General features: G+C 42.0%; 1 protein-coding gene and 1 pseudogene across 2 annotated transcripts in view; one reads left to right on the top strand and one right to left on the bottom strand.

Annotated features, from left to right (window-relative positions):
- Nucleotides 1–5,796: 5,796 nt before the first annotated feature.
- LOC309826095 (olfactory receptor 52L1-like) lies at nucleotides 5,797–8,136 on the top strand (annotated as a pseudogene). Its single transcript has 2 exons — nucleotides 5,797–5,861; nucleotides 7,099–8,136. The product of its transcript is annotated as an olfactory receptor 52L1-like (transcript).
- Nucleotides 8,137–12,860: 4,724 nt separating this feature from the next.
- Nucleotides 12,861–17,888, bottom strand: part of RRM1 (ribonucleotide reductase catalytic subunit M1) — a 36,564-nt gene continuing 31,536 nt past the window's right edge. Inside the window, exons 16-19 of the mRNA XM_082659205.1 lie at nucleotides 16,798–16,933; nucleotides 15,867–15,962; nucleotides 14,562–14,750; nucleotides 12,861–13,526 (exon numbers count right to left, since the gene is read on the bottom strand). Coding sequence (XP_082515331.1) covers nucleotides 13,341–13,526; nucleotides 14,562–14,750; nucleotides 15,867–15,962; nucleotides 16,798–16,933 — 607 coding nt within the window. The 3' untranslated portion in view covers nucleotides 12,861–13,340. The remainder of the gene's footprint in view (nucleotides 13,527–14,561; nucleotides 14,751–15,866; nucleotides 15,963–16,797; nucleotides 16,934–17,888) is intronic.

Here is a 17,888-nt window from a genome sequence, read left to right as displayed (position 1 = left end):
TTAGAAAATTCTAACCTAATCTAAATCTTTTCTAAATTTCATATTTTCTCCAGCCTGAATCACTACTGTTTATTCTTATGACATCCTTCAATATTTATCCCAAATGCCACATCAGTGAAGCCCTCACTGATTAGCTAAGACCTTGAAAAGAGTCAATTGTTTTATCTTAGAGGTCATAGAACCTTGTACTTTTCTCTTTTATTGTAGTCTAAGTACTTTTCTTTTTCTTATTCCTGTTGTAATCTAACCAGAACTCTCTTGAAATAAGGGACAATTCTATGAGACTTGTGTAGACATTTTTTTGTTGTTGCTCTTCAATTCACTCATTCAACAGCTACTTACTGGGGCTTCCATGGTGGCGCAGTGGTTGAGAGTCCACCTGCCGATGCAGGGGACACGGGTTCGTGCCCTGGTCCGGGAAGATCCACATGCCGCAGAGTGGCTGGGCCCGTGAGCCATGGCCGCTGAGCCTGCGCATCCGGAGCCTGTGCTCCGCAACGGGAGAGGCCACAACAGTGAGAGGCCCGCGTACCGCAAAACAAAAAAAACAAAAAAAAACAGCTACTTACTGAGAGAGTTCTAGGTGCAACAATTATTTTAGATGCTAAGAGGCATAATAGTGAACAAAACCAACAAAACTCATTGCCTTTATGGATTTCACATTTAAGTAGTTGCAAATACGTACATACCAAGGCAAACCAGTGCTAACACAAATTGGGGAATTCTAAAATGAAGGTGCTAAGTCACCAAAAGATTGGAGTGCAGCTTAACCTGAAGAAATTTCTGGAAAGAACAAACAACTATAAAAATGACTAAGATTCTCTGTTTTCCTTTGCTCATCTATCCTCTAAGAGTGTGATTTATTTTTTCTACAATCTCTCTCTCTCTCTGAAAACTGGATTTTTGCGTGCCCTACATATAACCACCTACATGATACAAAAATTTAATCTCTTTATTCCTCATTCTGGGAGAAAGGTCTCTGATTACACTAGCTTGGTCAACATTTGCTTATGGTTTATCAACTATGACTGGGGCTGGTGGCATGACTAAATTGTATAAAATGGTACAAAATGGCTGCCACTACTATAATCTCATGAATGGGAGAAGATTTTTAAAAAGTGGTGAAACTTCAGAGCTCACATCTCTTGGTTGACCTCAGAATGTCCTTATGGATGTAGGCTTTTGGGTATAGGTATTATGTCTATTCTGGCTCCCACTGAAAAAAAAAGAAGAAATAAAAAAGAGAAAAGGTATTTGATCTCCAGCCTCTCATATACAGATGTTCAGGTTGTGCACTATACAACCTCACAACATCTATTGTGTAGACATAGTAGATTTGTATATGTATTCAAACAATTTCTCAGCAGATGGCACTGGAAACTCTCATGCACTACTACTGAGGTTACAGATTGGTACAACCATTTTGGAAGACAGTTTGCCATTTTCTAGTAAAATCAAAGATATATATGCATACCCTTTGATCCCAGAAATCTCCTCAGGCACTTGGGCATCAAAATACATGTACAAGAATATTCATATTGGCATTATTCCTAATTGTGGAAAACCAGAAACAACATAAATGTCCCTCAGCAATAGAATATGTAAATAGATTATGGTACATTTATACACTGGATGCTAGCAATAAAGTAAGCTACAGTCACATAAAAGCATGAATGAATTTTGCAAAACAAATATTAATTTTTCCTTAGTTTTGTAAATCTCCTTAGAATACAATAGACTGTATAAAGCCAAAAATATACAGATGTATTGTGGGGCTTATAATTTATGCATAAATAAAGCCTATGACAACAATAACACAAACAATGGAAGGGGGGAAACAGAAGAATGCTGTTGTAAGGATCTCATACTCTTTGTTGGAGTGGCATAATATTACTTAAAAGTAGATTATGGTAAGTTAAAGATGTGTACTACAAATCCTAAAGCAACCACTAAGAGGCACAGCTTATAAGCCAACAAAGAAGATAAAATGAAATCATGAAAATAGTGAACCCAAAGAAGGCAGAAAAAGAGGAAAAGTTTTTCAGTCCTACTGCTCTCAAATTCCAGAGGACAAACAAATGCCTCTCTGGAAGAGCCAGCCCCTGTCTCTGTGAGTCCTGGCTGTTCTCAGTACAACCCACACCAAAGTCACCTCCTTCCCGAGCTCCTAAGCTGCCTATTATGGGGAAGTAGATGCGTCATGAATCTCAGCGTGTGCATACATGATCCGGCACTCAGGCACATGCATGCGCACACACACACCACACCTAAATCATGTCCTTGTCTCCACCACAGGGCTTTCACTGTCACCCAAGTGCCCTTTCCTGCCTTTGGGTGACCCCCAAATTGCAGGAGCCCCTCGCCCTCAGCTGAGCCCCAGGTCATCCCCAGCTTCTGCCTGTTAGTGCCCCTGAAATGGAAGCTGCCCTGAACCCTGACGTGCTCTCTCTAATGGCTCACCTGTAAAGTAGGGAAACCCCTCAGCAGATGTGACCGCTCTGTGAGAAAAAACAAGAGCCATAGAAATTAAAATGTTAGTACACTGTCATCTCCACCCAGCCTCTATCCCTGGGGTCCTCCCTAAGTTCTTCTGGGTTTCTCATTGTTTCCTCCTTTGAGTCCCTGGAAATGCCTCCCCACTGGGTATCTCATACTCCACTGGAAATCCCCTGGAGTCACAGGGCTACTTATCCATCCCTCCTCTCAGCCTCATAGAGAAGTGCCTTGGAGCTGGGCACTGACCTCAGGCCTTACCTTTTCAGAGGTGAAAACAAAGCCACAGAAGGCTATGAGCCAACGGGAGTCCTCTACAGGCTACCACGGTGAGGTTGGGGATGAAAAGACAAGAGATTTATGGGGGATTTGAGGTGGTAAACATGAGATTGGAATTGAACTCCACATTTACCATTGACAAATCTACATTCATATCCCAGCTATCATTTAACACTTATGACACTTTAATTAGTTATTTTCTTTAAGCCTCAGTATTTTCATCTGTAAACTGGGTTAATAAATAGTATTCGTCCCTTAGGGTTCCTGTGAATATTAGAGATACTCTATGGAAAAACCCTTGGAACCATGCCTGGCATGTAGTAAGTACTCAATAAATGCTACATGTAGTATTGTTGCTGAGACTAAGACTGCGTGGAGCCTCTCTGATGTTGCCTTTGTGTGGGGTGTGAGGGAGAAAACGGTGGTGTAGACAGAAGAGTCCAAGAAGACCTAGATTTGAGGCCAGGCTCTTCTTGCTAGGTGAGACTAAGCAAATCACTTAGAATCTCCTAGCCTTGATGGGGTTAGTTTTTCATTCATTCATTCATTCAACTTCAAAGAGCTACTCTAAGTTAGCTGCAAATGAAAATGTTTATTAAAATCCCTTGGTGCATTCATGTATTCCTTCAACACAACACTTACTGAGCACATACGTACTCTGCAGTGGGCTCTGTGCCGGGCACTGGGAGACAGATGAGTAAGACATGGTCTCCCCACCAGCAACACTTTCAGTCTAGTGGGGAGCTAGATCAGCAAGCCAGCAATTATAGCATGATAAAGACATGTCCAGGGCCTTGGCTTTAATGGTGAGGAGAAAGATTGGAAGCTTGAGGACTGAAAGAAGTTAAGGATGAGTTTATTTTCACTAGTGACAGACTTGAACTCCATATGCTGAGGGTAAGAGGGGAGAAGTGGAAGATATCCTGAGGACAAAAGTGAGGAAAGACATCTCTTTCACTGGGAATAGAAGGAAGAGAGAAAGATGAGCACAGTAGCCAGTTTGTGGGGACAGGGAAGTTAAAGGAGCTCTTGTCTGTGGTGCTGACTTTTACAGTAGAGGAGCTGTGTCTCTTTCTGCAGAGAGCACATGATGTCTGGCCACTTTATCTCTGCCCTCCTATCTGTTCCCCTCCTCTGCTACTCAGAACATTAAGCCTTGCAGGGTGACTTAGTTGTGTTGGTCTTTCGCCTCTACTAGTCTGTAAATTCTTTTTTTTTTTTTTTTTCCGGTACGCGGGCCTCTCACTGCTGTGGCCTCTCCCATTGCGGAGCACAGGCTCCAGGTGCGCAGGCTCAGTGGCCATGGCTCACGGGCCCAGCCACTCTGCGGCATGTGGGATCCTCCTGGACCGGGGCGCGAACCCGTGTCCCCTGCATCGGCAGGCGGACTCTCAACCACTGCGCCACCAGGGAAGCCCAGTCTGTAAATTCTTTACCTTGAAGCCTCCAGAGCAGCAGAACATCTCCTTCTCTGGTTTCCAGAATCCCATTTGCTCTTCGTTCTCATTCCACCCCTCTTCCCTCTTTTTCTGTCTCCTTCACTGACACCTGTTATGTTACTCTGTCGGCCCCTTAAGATTCTATCCCATGGGCTTCCCTGGTGGCCCAGTGGTTGAGAGTCCGCCTGCCGATGCAGGGGACACGGGTTCGGGCCCTGGTCCGGGAAGATCCCACATGCCGCGGAGCGGCTGGGCCCGTGAGCCACAATTACTGAGCCTGTGCGTCTGGAGCCTGTGCTCCATAACAAGAGAGGCCGCGACAGTGAGAGGCCCGCGCACCGCAGTGAGGAGTGGCCCCTGCTTGCCGCAACTGGAGAAGGCCCTCGCACAGAAACGAAGACCCAACACAGCCATAAATAAATAAATAAATAAATTAAAAAAAAAAAGAAAAAAGATTCTATCCCATGCCTTCAATAACATTATAATCCCCAAATCCAGCTTTAATCCTTCATCTGAGCACTCCACCCTTATTTCCAGTTGTTGACTGGACATCTCTTCATTTGTGAGTTTTCACAACATCCAAATGGGTTTATTAAGTGTACCTCCCAACACTCCAACACTGTTCCTCCTTCCTCAGGTTTTAGCAGTCATCATAGCTGAAAAACAAAAGCAAAAAAAACCTTGAAATTATTGTTGATTCCTCTGTCTCTCTCCACTTCCACTTAGTTCTTAAGTCTGATTGATCTGTCTCTAGAAACATCTATTCATCTCTCTTAAGACCTTCATTAGCCAGTAAACTGATCTCCTCATCTTTTACAGTCTTTTCCATTCCTTCTGCCCTGCCTTGAGGAGCTTGTTATTCTACATTTCCTCTACTGACTGCTTTGGAGCCCAGTGTCAAAGAAGCTCCTTTAGGAGTTTACCTAAGTAATCCTAAGATACAGAACAGGAGAGAAAATTACAGTTCACGTGACAGAGACAGACCAACCTTGTCCAAGTTAAGATGTTTGTGGGCAGCCCATGCCAGCTTATTCTCCCCCTTAAGGATGACCATCCTGTGGTATTTGGGAAGGAGCGGGGGTCCCTAAATGTCTTCTTGGCCACTGCTCCTCCGTGCTGCGTTTTCCTCCATGCCCCTTTATTCCATCACAGATCACCTCTCACCTCACTCACTCTCAGCTCCTGAATTCCACCCCCCCCCCGAAAGTCTTCAACAGACCTCCCCTAAGAATTTTTACCACCTCCGCACAAGTGTTGTCTGGTCTTTGCCCAACCACAATGAAAGTACATTTCCCAAAATTTGAGTTATTCTGACTAAAATAATGCTCTAAGAGTTCCAGAAACACATTCCAGGGTGGGCTTTGGAATTCCAAATCCACTTCCTTTTGAGGTCTGTCTGTGAACTTAGAGATGTTCCTCTTCAGTCTTCTGAGTATTCAGAGGGTGGCTATAGTAACACCAATGTAAACGTTGATTTTCAGAGACAATACATTTAAACCTATAAGAAAGAAGAATATTTCTTCCTAGTTGCTCCACAATTCATAAGGCTTCTCTAATCTTCAAAGTAATTAGTAGTTATAGTAAAATGATCAACTGCCTCATTTGCCTGAAAGGTTTCCTGGGACAGCGGATGTTCAGGTCTAACACCAGGTAAGTCTCCAGCAAGCCAGGACTAGTTGGTCATCCTGAAGTTAAGAGCATGCACTCTGGAGTCTGTCTGGGTTCAAATCCAGCTCTGCCACTTACCAGCTGTATGATCTTGAACTAGACTTAATCTCTCTGTGCCTCACTTTCTTCCTCAGTAAAATTAAGAAGATTAAAAAAAGTTAATACATGAAAGCATTTAGAACACTGCCTAACATAGGGTAAATGTCCAACAGGTGTCAGCTACTTTTATGCATATCAGTGTTAATTCCTCTAATCATCACACCTACCACCACCAAATGGTGCTCCCTAAGAATCTGGATAAGATGTGAGCTCAGTACTGAATCACACATCTTTAATCTTAATATCTGCTCTCTTAATTATACAAAAACCTGGCCAAAGCTTTGAAATTACTACTCTCAGAGCCCAGTTAACTGTTTAGCTTCTTACCTGTTCCTCATTCACCTTACCCGACAAGCAATGCTCGAGCACTTCCTGTGTGTTTATGGTGGCTCTGTGCTTGGAGCTTCAGAGAACACAATAGAGGTATGCTGTTACCCCTGTTCTCCTGGAACTCACATTCTGAAAGGAATGCAAGCATCATTCATGACACTGATGACAAGGCCAGGCAGGAGGCCCCACATCCAGTCTAGAGGGTCTTAGGAAGCGAGAAGTCTTTGTGGCCCGTTGTTTGTGTCCAGGAAGAACAGAAGTATTCCTCAGCAACTTTCCTCTCCCCTTGCCACACAGTGTACCCCAGGCACAAAAGTGAGGCCATCATTCCTGACTTGTTCCTCTCTCCCAATAAGCCCCACTTGGTTCTTCCCAGGTTTCTTGGACCAAAGATTCCTCATATATTCTTTTTTCCTCCTAATCAAGAATCTTCTTCATCCTTTCTATTGCCTCTGGCCCATCACTCTTTTTTCTCTCCTATACCACACCTACTTTCCGCCTAATCTTTTACTCAGCAATCAAATACCTGGAGTATCACAGATAAACAGCATCTTGTAAGTTTACATTTCACATACAAAAGCCAAGAGCTCCCTAAGGACAAGGAATGTCTTGTTCATCTTTGTTGCTCCCATGACACCTGACATAGTACCTGTCTGTGCCCCAAAAGAGTAGACATACGTGCACGAAGAGGTGGCTCTTCATCGCAAACCACGCAGGCCCTAAAATAAAAATAGGTTTTCTTCCATTGACCATTTTGTTCTAAGTCTCTGACCCCCACTCCTGGGGCCAGCTCAGGGCCAAAGCCAGTGGGTAAGGATGGAAATAGCAGCACCTTCAACATCTCCTACACCAACTTCTTCCTGGGGGGCTTCTCTGGATTGCGACAGTGGAGGCCCCTCCTGGTCCTGCCCCTTACTTTTCCCTATGTGACCATCGTCTCTGCCAATGCCCTCATCATCCACACGGTGGCGGCCCAGCAGAGCCTGCATCAGCCCATGTACATGCTCATTGCCCTGCTCCTGGCTGTCAACATTTGTACTGCTACAGTGGTGATACCCAAAATGCTGGAGGGCTTTGTGCATTATGTTAACCCCATATCACTGCATGGCTGCCTGGCCCAGATGTTTTTCATCTACTTCACTCTCCTTCTGGACTACAACCTCCTGCTGGCCATGGCCCTAGACTGCTTGGTGGCCATGTGCCACCCACACTGTTATAGTGACCTGATGACCTCCCGTCTGCTAGGCGTGCTGGCCTTTTTTGCCCTGACATGGAGCCTGGGAGTGGCAGTGCCCTTGGTAGTGCTAACCTCACGAGCTTGATTCTGCCAGACAGCAGTGATCTGACACTGTACCTGTGAGTACATCGCACTGCTGAGCATAGCTTGTGGAGACTTGACCTTCAACAACCAGTTGGGGCTGGCCATGCGGTTGGTCACTGTGACCTTTGATCCAGCCCTGCTGGGGACCTCCTACACCCACATCATCTATGCTGTCTTCTGGATATCTCCTGGGGGAGCCCGAACCAAGGCCTTGCACACGTGTGGCTCCCACTCCCATTGGTCATCCTCACCATCTACCTCTCTAGTCTCTCCACTTCCATCGTTTTCCGAGTAGCCAAGGCTGTGTCTCGGAATGTCCAGAACCTGCTCAGTGCCATCTATCTGCTGCTCCCAGGAGCCTTGAATCCTGTCATCTAGGGGGTAAGGATCAGAGAGATCAGGCAACATGTAGAAAAGATGCTCTGTGGAAAGGAATTAGCCCAGGAGGTTAGGGAGAAGCCAGAGAGGCTGCAGAATATGAGAGTGAAGGAGAAACTGCCAGGGTGAGAGAACTTCATCAACTTGGGAAATTGGGGCTGTGACCTCTGGGAACAAGAGATAAGCAGGCAGTACTGAGGGACAGGCTGGAATTTCCTGAGATTATGGAGGACTCAACAGCAGGTTCATTGTTGGTAAACTATTCCTTTTTGAATTCTTAGAATGCTCTGTTTTCACTCCAATGAAAAAATTGCTTTTCCCTATTTATCCTTGTTAGTTTAGTTTCTCTGTCCTCTTCTCCCTGACTCCTGAGAAAGCCCCCCAGTTAACATCTGGATATATGGAGCTCCACTGGAAGTTGTATAGAGCAAGTTGTACAGACCACGACTTGCCCTGAACACCCAGTCTGAAACAAATAAACAGGCCAGGCTCTTCCCTGGTGCCCAGTCTCTCCCAGATACATAGTAAGACTTGACATGAAGCCCAGTCTCACCAAATATACAGGTCAGTTTTGATGCCATCAGTCTAATGCAAACACACAAGTTAGGTTCTAGAGTCCAATCAGTTCCAAACACAGGTGAGGCTCTGCCTGATATTCCCAGTCTGATATCCCCAGGCACACAGGTCAGGCCTACCCCAGGGGTCCAGTCTAGCCCAAACAGGTCAAGTCCAGCCAGGGGGCCCTCCAGTCTGACAGACACCCAAGCCAGGTCTTCTCCTTGGGACCCAAATTCATCCAAAGACCAGACTAGGCCCTTATCTGTACTTGAGCTTGATCCAAACCCAGAGGTCATGCCACTCTTTCCCATGGTAGCCAGTGTGATTTATCTAAGTCACCCCTGCTTGAAAGACCTCCATAGCTGTCATCTATAGAATGGAGTATCTATCCTTCAGGGATGTCCCAGAAAGAGGCTATGGTGTCCCATACTGTGCAGGATCACCTGTAAACCACCCAAGTTTTCTCTTCCTCTATCACTTGATCATATGGAATGTCCCATGAGGCCATGGGTGCAGGCTGGGAGAGAGAAGGTGTAGCAGGAGCGAGAACCATGGGCATTTGGGCCAGTTCTTCAGTAGATGACGTGCTTTCAGGGCCTGCTTGAGCCCAGTCTTGTATATACCACTTCCATTTGATGATGGAATGCTACTATGCATGCCCAACTTTAGGCTTAGGGGGTCAGACAACACCCGGTTCATGACAGGCAGCTCAGGTTGCATGGTAACTTCGTGGTCTTTGGTTAGGCAGTCTTCAAGTCCCAGTAGCAGCCGAAAGCTGTCTCTCACAAGGTAAGTATTTATCAAGAGAGGATGGCAGGGCCTGCCAAAGGCTTCCAACAGCATCCCTATCTGCCACTGATACTTGAGCAGCTTGCATGGCAGACTGGACCTGTTGCAGAGCCAGGTTTGTTCTTTGTCCTGGGCCCCACTCAAAACTAGCAGCTTTTAGGGTCACGTGGTAAATGGGCCAGAGTAGCACATCCAAAAGAGGAATACGTCGCCATGTCGCCTCGAAAATCCAAAGAGGCCCACTAGCCCTTATACCTTTCTTTTGGTTGTAAGAGGAGCCAGATAGAAGAATTTATCCCTCATCATAGAAGGAATATCCCAACATGCCTTATATCATTGGACCCCAAGAAATTTCACTGAGGTAGAAGGTCCCTGAATTTTTGTTTGATTTATTTCTCATTCTCTGACACACAAACGTCTTACCAGTAAGTCTAGAGTAGCTGCCATTTCCTGCTAGGTCCAATCCGCATCTCAACGTAATGGAGCACTGTGATGTACTGTGGAAAGGAAAAGTGATCAAGATGAACTAAATTATGACACTGGGCTAGAGAGCTGATAACTGATACACCCCTGAGGCAGAACACATACATGGTCACCCAGACCCTTGCCTCTCTGTTTGATTAGGAGTATCCAGTGATGGTATTCTGCATGTCTCTATTGCCACATCACCACCAGGGACTATCAGAGCTCTCTTTACTACTGAAAAGTCATGCTTAAATCTCATCAAATTAGAGAACCAACCCAGAAAACTCATCCTTAGGATTCCATTCCTCTAGAACCATTTCCAGTACCAGAACCTATATTAGTCAGTGTTCTCGTTCTCCAGAGAAACAGAACCAATAAGGTGTGTATATACACACACACACACACACACACAAAATCTTATCTATATATTCAGTTGACCCTTGAACAATGCAGGGATTAGTTCCAGGACACACAGAGGATACAAAACTCCACGGATGTTCAAGTTCCATACAGTGTCTATATCCACGGGTCCACATCCACAGATTCAACCAACCACAGACTGTGTAGTATTGTAGTACTTATTGAAAAAATCCAAGTGTAAGTGGATCCATGCAGTTCAAATTCATGTTGTTCAAGGGTCAACCATATACATCTCTCTCTCTCTCTCTCTATACACACACACACACACACACACACATAAAGTAATACAGGGGACTTCCCTGGTGGTGCAGTTGTTAAGAATCCACCTGCCAATGCAGGGGACACAGGTCCAAGCCCCGGTCCAGGAAGATCCCACATGCCATGGAGCAACTAAGCCCGTGTGCTACAACTACCCAGCCTGCGCTCTACAGCCTGCGAACCACAACTACTGAGCCTGTGTGCTGCAACTACTGAAGCCCACACAACTAGAGCCCATGCTCCGCAACAAGAGAAGCCACAGCAATGAGAAGCCCGTGCACTACAATGAAGAGTAGCCTCCACTCACCACAACTAGAGAAAGGCTGTGTGCAGCAACGAAGACCCAATGCAGCAATAAATAAATAAATAAATAAGTTAAGTAAGTAAGTAAGTAATGGGCTCACAATTGTGGAACTGGCAAATCCCAAACTGGCAGAGTAGGCTTCCAGGATGGAAACCCAGAGAACAGCTGATACCGCAGGTCATGTCCAACGGCAGTCTGTAGGCAGAAGTCCTTTCTCAGAGGACCTCAGCATTTTTCCTCTTAAGGACTTCAACTGATTGGATGAGGTCACCCGCATTATGGAGGATAATCTGATTTACTCAAAGTCTACGAATTCAAATGCTAATTTCATCTAAAAACAATACCTTCACAGCTCTATCTAGTGTTTGATCAAATATCTGGATACCATGGCCTAGCCAGTTGGCAAATAAAATTAACCATGACATTGCCTAGGCTTACAGCAAGCCTAACCAAGTATGGGAGTGTCCTAGCACAGAGTCAATCTGCAAAGACCAAGGAAAGCTGTCAAAACATTAACTGAATATACTCTGCAGAAGAGACTTCACTGCAAAAAGTTTAGTCTCAGAATATTTCAACAAAAAAAAAATCACAGGCATTATAAAGAAACAGGTAAACATAGACCATTCAAAGGAAAAAGATAAACTGACAGAAACCACCCCTGAGGAAGCCCAGCCGTCAGAATTTCTAGACAGACATTAAAACAACTGTCTTAAATATGATTGAAGAGCTAAAGGAAAACAGGTAAAGGAAATCAGGAAAACAATGTATTAACAAAATCAGACTATCAACAAAGATGTAGAAACAATTAAAAGGAACCAAACAGAAAGTCTAGAGCTGGAAAGAGCAATAACTGAAATGAAAATTTCACTAGAGGGACTCAACAGCAAAGCTGAGCAAGAAGAAGAAAGAATAAATGAACTTGACGATAAGGCAATTGAAACTACTGAGTCTAAGGAGCTGAAGTAGGATGAAGAAAAGTGAACTAAGCCTAAGGGACCTGTTGGGACATTGCTAAGTGGACCAATAGATGCAACATTGGAACTCCAGAAGGAAAAGAGGGAAAGGGGCAAAAAAGATTACCTGAAGAAATAATGGCTGAAAACTTCCCAAATTTAACAAAAGATGTGAATATATCAATCCAAGCAGCTCAACAAACCCCAATTAGGCTAAATTCAGAGACCCCCACCAAGACACATTATAATCAAACTGTCAAAAGCCATTAGGATGGTTATTATAAAAAATACAAAAAATTAACAAGTATTGGCAAAGATGTGGAATAACTGGAACTCTCGTGTACTGTTGGTAGAAATGTAAAATGGTGCACTTGCTGTAGAAAACAGTTCGGCAATTCCTCAAAAAGTTAAATATAAGATTACCATCTAGTCCAATAATTCCACTTCTAGGTACACACCCAAAAGAACAGAAAGCAGGAATTCAAACAGATACTTGTGCATCAATGTCCACAGCAGCATTATTCACAACAGCCAAAAGGTGGAAATAACCCAAATGTCTCTCTCTCTCTCTCTCTCTCTATATATATATAATGAGATATTACTCAGCCTTAAAAAAGGAATGAAATTCTGACACAATACATAAATGAACCTTGAAAACATTATGCTAAGTGAAATAAGTCAGACATAAAAGGACACATATTGTATGATCCCTTTTATTTGAGATACCTAGAATAAGCAAATTCAGAGTCAGAAAGTAGAATAGAGGTTACCAGGGAATAATGGAAGAAGGGAATGGGGAATTATTGTTTTATGTATAGACTTTCTGTTTGGGATGATGAAAGAGTTCTGAAAATAGATAGTGGTGATGGTTGTACATTGTACATGTACTTAATGCCACTAAATTGTATGCTTTAAAATGGGTAAAATGGTAACATTTATGTTATGTATATTTTACCACAATTTTTTTAAAAAGAAGAAAAAGACATATATTAAAATCAGAATTCTATATGGTGTCTAAGTAATTTGTCTTAAAATTTCTTCCCTGAACCCTCAAATAACAAAAAATCCTTTATCAAAGTTGACCTTTGTATGAAAATAAATGACAAAATTAGTCTCACACAATCATTTAGAAATGTTTATCTTTATTTCAGAATGACCTATTAGGACCTTATCCAGATAAAGGTTCTGTCAGCACTTCTCACGTGTTATGACTCAGTTTTGCTTCTATGGACACACCAGTCAAAGTCTCCTTACCAAAACTGAAGTCACCAGAAAAGGGGTACCAGATGGGTGATGAAACCCTACTTAATCACTCCCTATTTGCAAGATGACTTCTTTTGCATTCCTAAAACATCTACTTTGATTCCCAATATATCAATTTTAAAAAATCATTACTTTCACGTTTATATAAATTGACTTTAAATCAATTGATTTAAATTGATTTAAATTGACTTTAAATCAATTGATTCTTTTGCTGCAATAACGTCCAGCAAAACCTTATCACTTCAAGCAAACCTACTATACCTATCTATGCTCAAGAAGTAGTTTGGCTATTAAAGAAGGGCTGGTCTCTTCTAAGCCTTTCCTCAGGATCCACACATCAGACATTCATCTCTATTTTCCAAAGAGCACACCATGGCTGCTGTGTTCCTCTCCTTCTCTTCTTCTTTTGATACCTTTTCCTTATCTTTCAGCTTTTCTTTATTTAGAGTGAACTGGATCGGATTAGCTGCTGGTCTTGTCCTTAAATAATACATCCCAGTCTTCAAACCCTAAAAGGGAAGTAAATACAACTAATTAGGAGAAGCTGTGAGAACACTAGACATTCAAGGCCAATGTTTAAAATACATTTCCATAAACCAGGTCAAATTGCTTTCTAAACTTAGAATTATATCTCCTCTAGGAAGCCCTCTCAAAAATGCTTAAAGAGAGAAAGAGATGGTCAAACAGTATACTCTGTCCTTTTCACCCCTAAAACAAGCTTATCTCTTTGAAAATGTCAAATATTTTTGTTCTCTAGTCTTTTTGTTTGTTTGTTTTTATGTGTATGACTTCCAAGTGTGCCTAAGAAAACATGTCTGCCTTAAATTATAACTATTTAGAGGTCTAGACTGTATCTCTGTATAAGAACAGATTATGACTAATTCAAGGATAAGAATCACCATTCTCTATTCAGTATCCCCAGTCCTGGAACATAGTATAAGTTCAATAAAAGTCTGTTAAATAGAAAAATAAATTCATAATTCTATATAAACACCTAGAATATTGCTAGGGAATAAGAATACATTATAGACTCACAGGCCTTTACAGTTGGCAATGACTAGCTAAGTGATTGGCTTTTATCCTGTAGATAAAGTGGGGAAACAATGGATATTTTTGAACAGTGGGTTGACATGTGTAAAGTTTTATTTTAGGAATGGTAGCAGTACACAAGATGGCCTAGAGTAGAGATACCAGAAGAAAAGAGATCAGTTAAGAAGTTAAAAATAACAACAGTGGAATAGAAAGTAAGACATTCAAGAAATAGTACAAAGGAACAACTGACACTACATGGTGAATGACTGCATGGAAAGTAAAGGAAGGATCATAGGTAACTCCAAGGTTTCAAGCTTAGAATAAAATAATCCTAAAAGAAATAAGAAAATTCAAAGTGAGAGCTTAATCTGGTATAAAACCCATGGGTTGGTTCTAATATACTGGACTTAAAGTGAAAGAACTTCCAGGTGGCAATACTTAGTATGTAGCTAGAATATAGAACTCTGTTCCAATTCTAAAATATCCCAAGCTGGTTGACTTCCTCCACTAACCTGTTTCCAGCCGTAGAAGTGCATACTAGTGAGTTTGCCATAGTTAGGCTCAGCAATATGTATGTTCAAAGACTGGCTTTGATCAATGAAAGCTCCTCTCTCAGCTGCCATCTTGAGTATGGTTTTCTGAGAGATTTCCCACACAGTCTTATAAAGTTGCTTCAGGTCCTCAGGAATTTCTGGTATGCTCTGAAGAAGGGAAATCAAATGTTTATTGCACTCTGGTTGAAGAAAGCAGTATGATTAACAGAATGGTGACCCCCAGGGTCTGGCCTTGGTTCTACTTCCAGCCAGATCTGACGCTACCATTCCATTTAATACAGTATGATCCTTATCAAGTTTCCTAAGACTACTCACTTCTGGCTTATGAAGTCAAACAAAACCCCATCTAAACAACAAAATATCAATCTGGTGGTAGTTATTTAAGACTCATCTTTAATTGGTTAATGGCCAAAACATTCACTGAAAAGTCAGAGCTAAGCAACAATAAATGACCCTTGACTTTTGCAGAAAATACAAATACTCAGGGCTGTAACTCACAGGGACGTGACACAAGGAAGCAATGAGGCAAAACCCTTTAAATAAGCTAGGACTTCACAAACTCCATTTGGAGTCAACAGAAAAAGGTTTTCCTATTTCTTAGGTCTAGGGTTAGCTTGCATCAAAACACAGACTGGCTAATGCTACAGCTTCCATCAGCAAATATAGAAATGTTACAAGAATCTTTATCTGTGTTGCCAAGCAGACAAATATTTAGCCAGAGGCCTCTATTTACAAATAAATAAATGCTTCTTGATTCTCAGTTGCAAATATTTCACTGTTAAACACTATTTCTGGCTCTGTCTTTTGGACTATCAGTCTTCAATTCTCCATCATACTTTTTAATTAAGTTTGACTCTAATTTCAGGCTTTATATCACTGGTCCCCAAACTCTGACTCACTTGGCAATTATCTAGGGAGTCTTTAAAAAATACTGATGCCTGGCTCTCACTCCCAGACATTTAATTTGTATGGGGTACAACCTAAGCTTCAGGATTTTAAAAGCTCTTCAATGTATTCTAATGTGCAGAGAAGTTGGGAACCACTACTTTATACTGCTGCACAAACAAGAGGGTAAGGCCTAGCTATGTGAAGATGCATTTAATCCTAGCACAGCAATGCAGAGTTGAACAGAGCTACATAAGCCTATATGACCACAGTGAATAGCCATTCTTTCTCTGCATTGCCTGGGATAAGTGAGAAGTTACCAATGTAACTACCAACTTAGCTCCTGAAGAGAACACTTCTTTTTTTTTAATTCTGTACCTGGATAGAGCCATTGCATGCAATAATCTGATTTTTCATCTCTTCATTCCACAAGCCCCGCTCAGTAAGATCTTTCAGTAAGTGAGGATTTACAATCTGAAACGGAAAGGAGAAAGATGTGAAGGAATAAACAACAAAGACAGGGCCTAAACAGGATCACAGACTTGGAGCTTAAAGTAAATAAGATCAATGAAGAACATTAGATTGCTTGGTAAATTCTATTTTTTATAAAACTGAGAGACCTATCCCACTACATGAAAGCTATATTCCTCTAAAATCTTTATATCTGTTATTCAAAACATAACACATGGTATTTGCAAAAGTGAAAAGAGCTAATGCTGCCTAAGCTGGGTATGTAGAATGATTCTTTTTTCTTTTTAAGTAAGGACATAATAAATACTTAAGAAAATTAGAAACGTACCCACGCCAAACCTTACAGAAATTTATTTCAGAGTATCTGCAAATTCACAAATAAGTATCTTTTAAATTAGTGGTTCTCAACCTGCAAATGAGAATTACCTGGGAACCTTAAAAAAAACACTGGTCCTGCCCATCAGAAATTCTAATTTGTAACCAAGGCTGAGAACCACTATCTTAAAAGATACTTCTATACACCTTGAGTATCATCAACTTAAGCATATGAGGTTATAGTATATGTCACTATGATTACAAAATGGTTAAACATCATGTGAACTCTAATATCAAGTTGCTTTCATACTCAACCCTCAATCCTTCATTCTTTTGACAGATATTTATTAAATGTCTATTATATGCTGAAATAACATAAACAATATTAGAGATGATAACTCACTTTATCAAAACTTTGCACCGACACTAAAATAAAGGGGCATATACTAAATATGAGTAGCATTTACTCCCAACATCAGGCTTCTAAAAGATTTTCCTGTAGGTCTGGTTGTGATCTTCTCACCTGAAATTCTCCTGACAAGACTCTGCGAGTATAGATGTTACTGGTATAAGGTTCAATTGACTCATTATTTCCCAATATCTGAGCAGTTGAAGCAGTAGGCATCGGGGCAATGAGTAAACTGTTTCTTATACCATACCTAAAGAAAAGGAGATTATTAGGTGCTGGTCCTGAAGCTACAATCTGTCAGGAAGACAGCTACTTTAAGTCATTGTAGTAAATGCAGTTGCTGCGAGTAATACCAAACATCCATTAGACTCACATGTTGACTTTTGCATTTAACCCCTAAAGGGATGCAACTCCACAGTATGGGTGGTATAACTTGGCCCTCTCCTAAATGCCTAATTCCTAAACAGAATCAGCACCATTTTTACTGCTGGTAAACCTTATCATGCCATGCTGTGATTCCGTATCAAGTTAGGAATCACAGCACTTGATACACTATCTTGCCCAAGAAAACACTCACATGGTTATTGGAGAGTCCCCAACTGTATCAGGGTACACTCATTCAACCCTTACTCTTTTCTAAGTGCCTATGTGATCACTGTGCTAGGCCCTTTAAGGAAACATAATGATGTGAAAGTGGTCAGAACCAGACCTCTATCCCCGCAATTCTCCATTTATCCTGAACAGGATAATGAATAGAAAAAATTATGCTCCAAGTATATTTCTGACTTCCTCTATCACCTCTTTAATTAAATTTCCTAGAAGAACGCTAACATCTTTTGACTCTATTCAGTGCCAAAGAGAGTGCATGAAAATATAGTATCTAGGGCTTCCCTGGTGGCGCAGTGGTTGAGAGTCCGCCTGCCGATGCAGGGGACACAGGTTCGTGCCCCGGTCCGGGAAGATCCCACATGCCGCGGAGCGGCGGGGCCCGTGAGCCATGGCCGCTGAGCCTGCACATCCGGAGCCTGTGCTCCGCAACGGGAGAGGCCACAACAGTGAGAGGCCTGCGTACCGCAAAAAAATAAATAAATAAAAAATAAATAAATATATAGTATCTGAACTCTGAGAAATCTTCAAACTGTCCTAAGCACATCCTTCAAAGCTCAGCCTAAGAGATACTTACTCTACAACATCTTTCCTAACCA

The sequence above is a fragment of the Grampus griseus genome (genome assembly GCF_964374135.1).
Source record: "Grampus griseus genome assembly, chromosome: 8".
Lineage (NCBI taxonomy): Eukaryota > Metazoa > Chordata > Mammalia > Artiodactyla > Delphinidae > Grampus > Grampus griseus.
The sequence above is the reverse complement of the archived record's forward strand: the minus strand, read 5'-3'. Positions and strand labels throughout refer to the sequence as shown.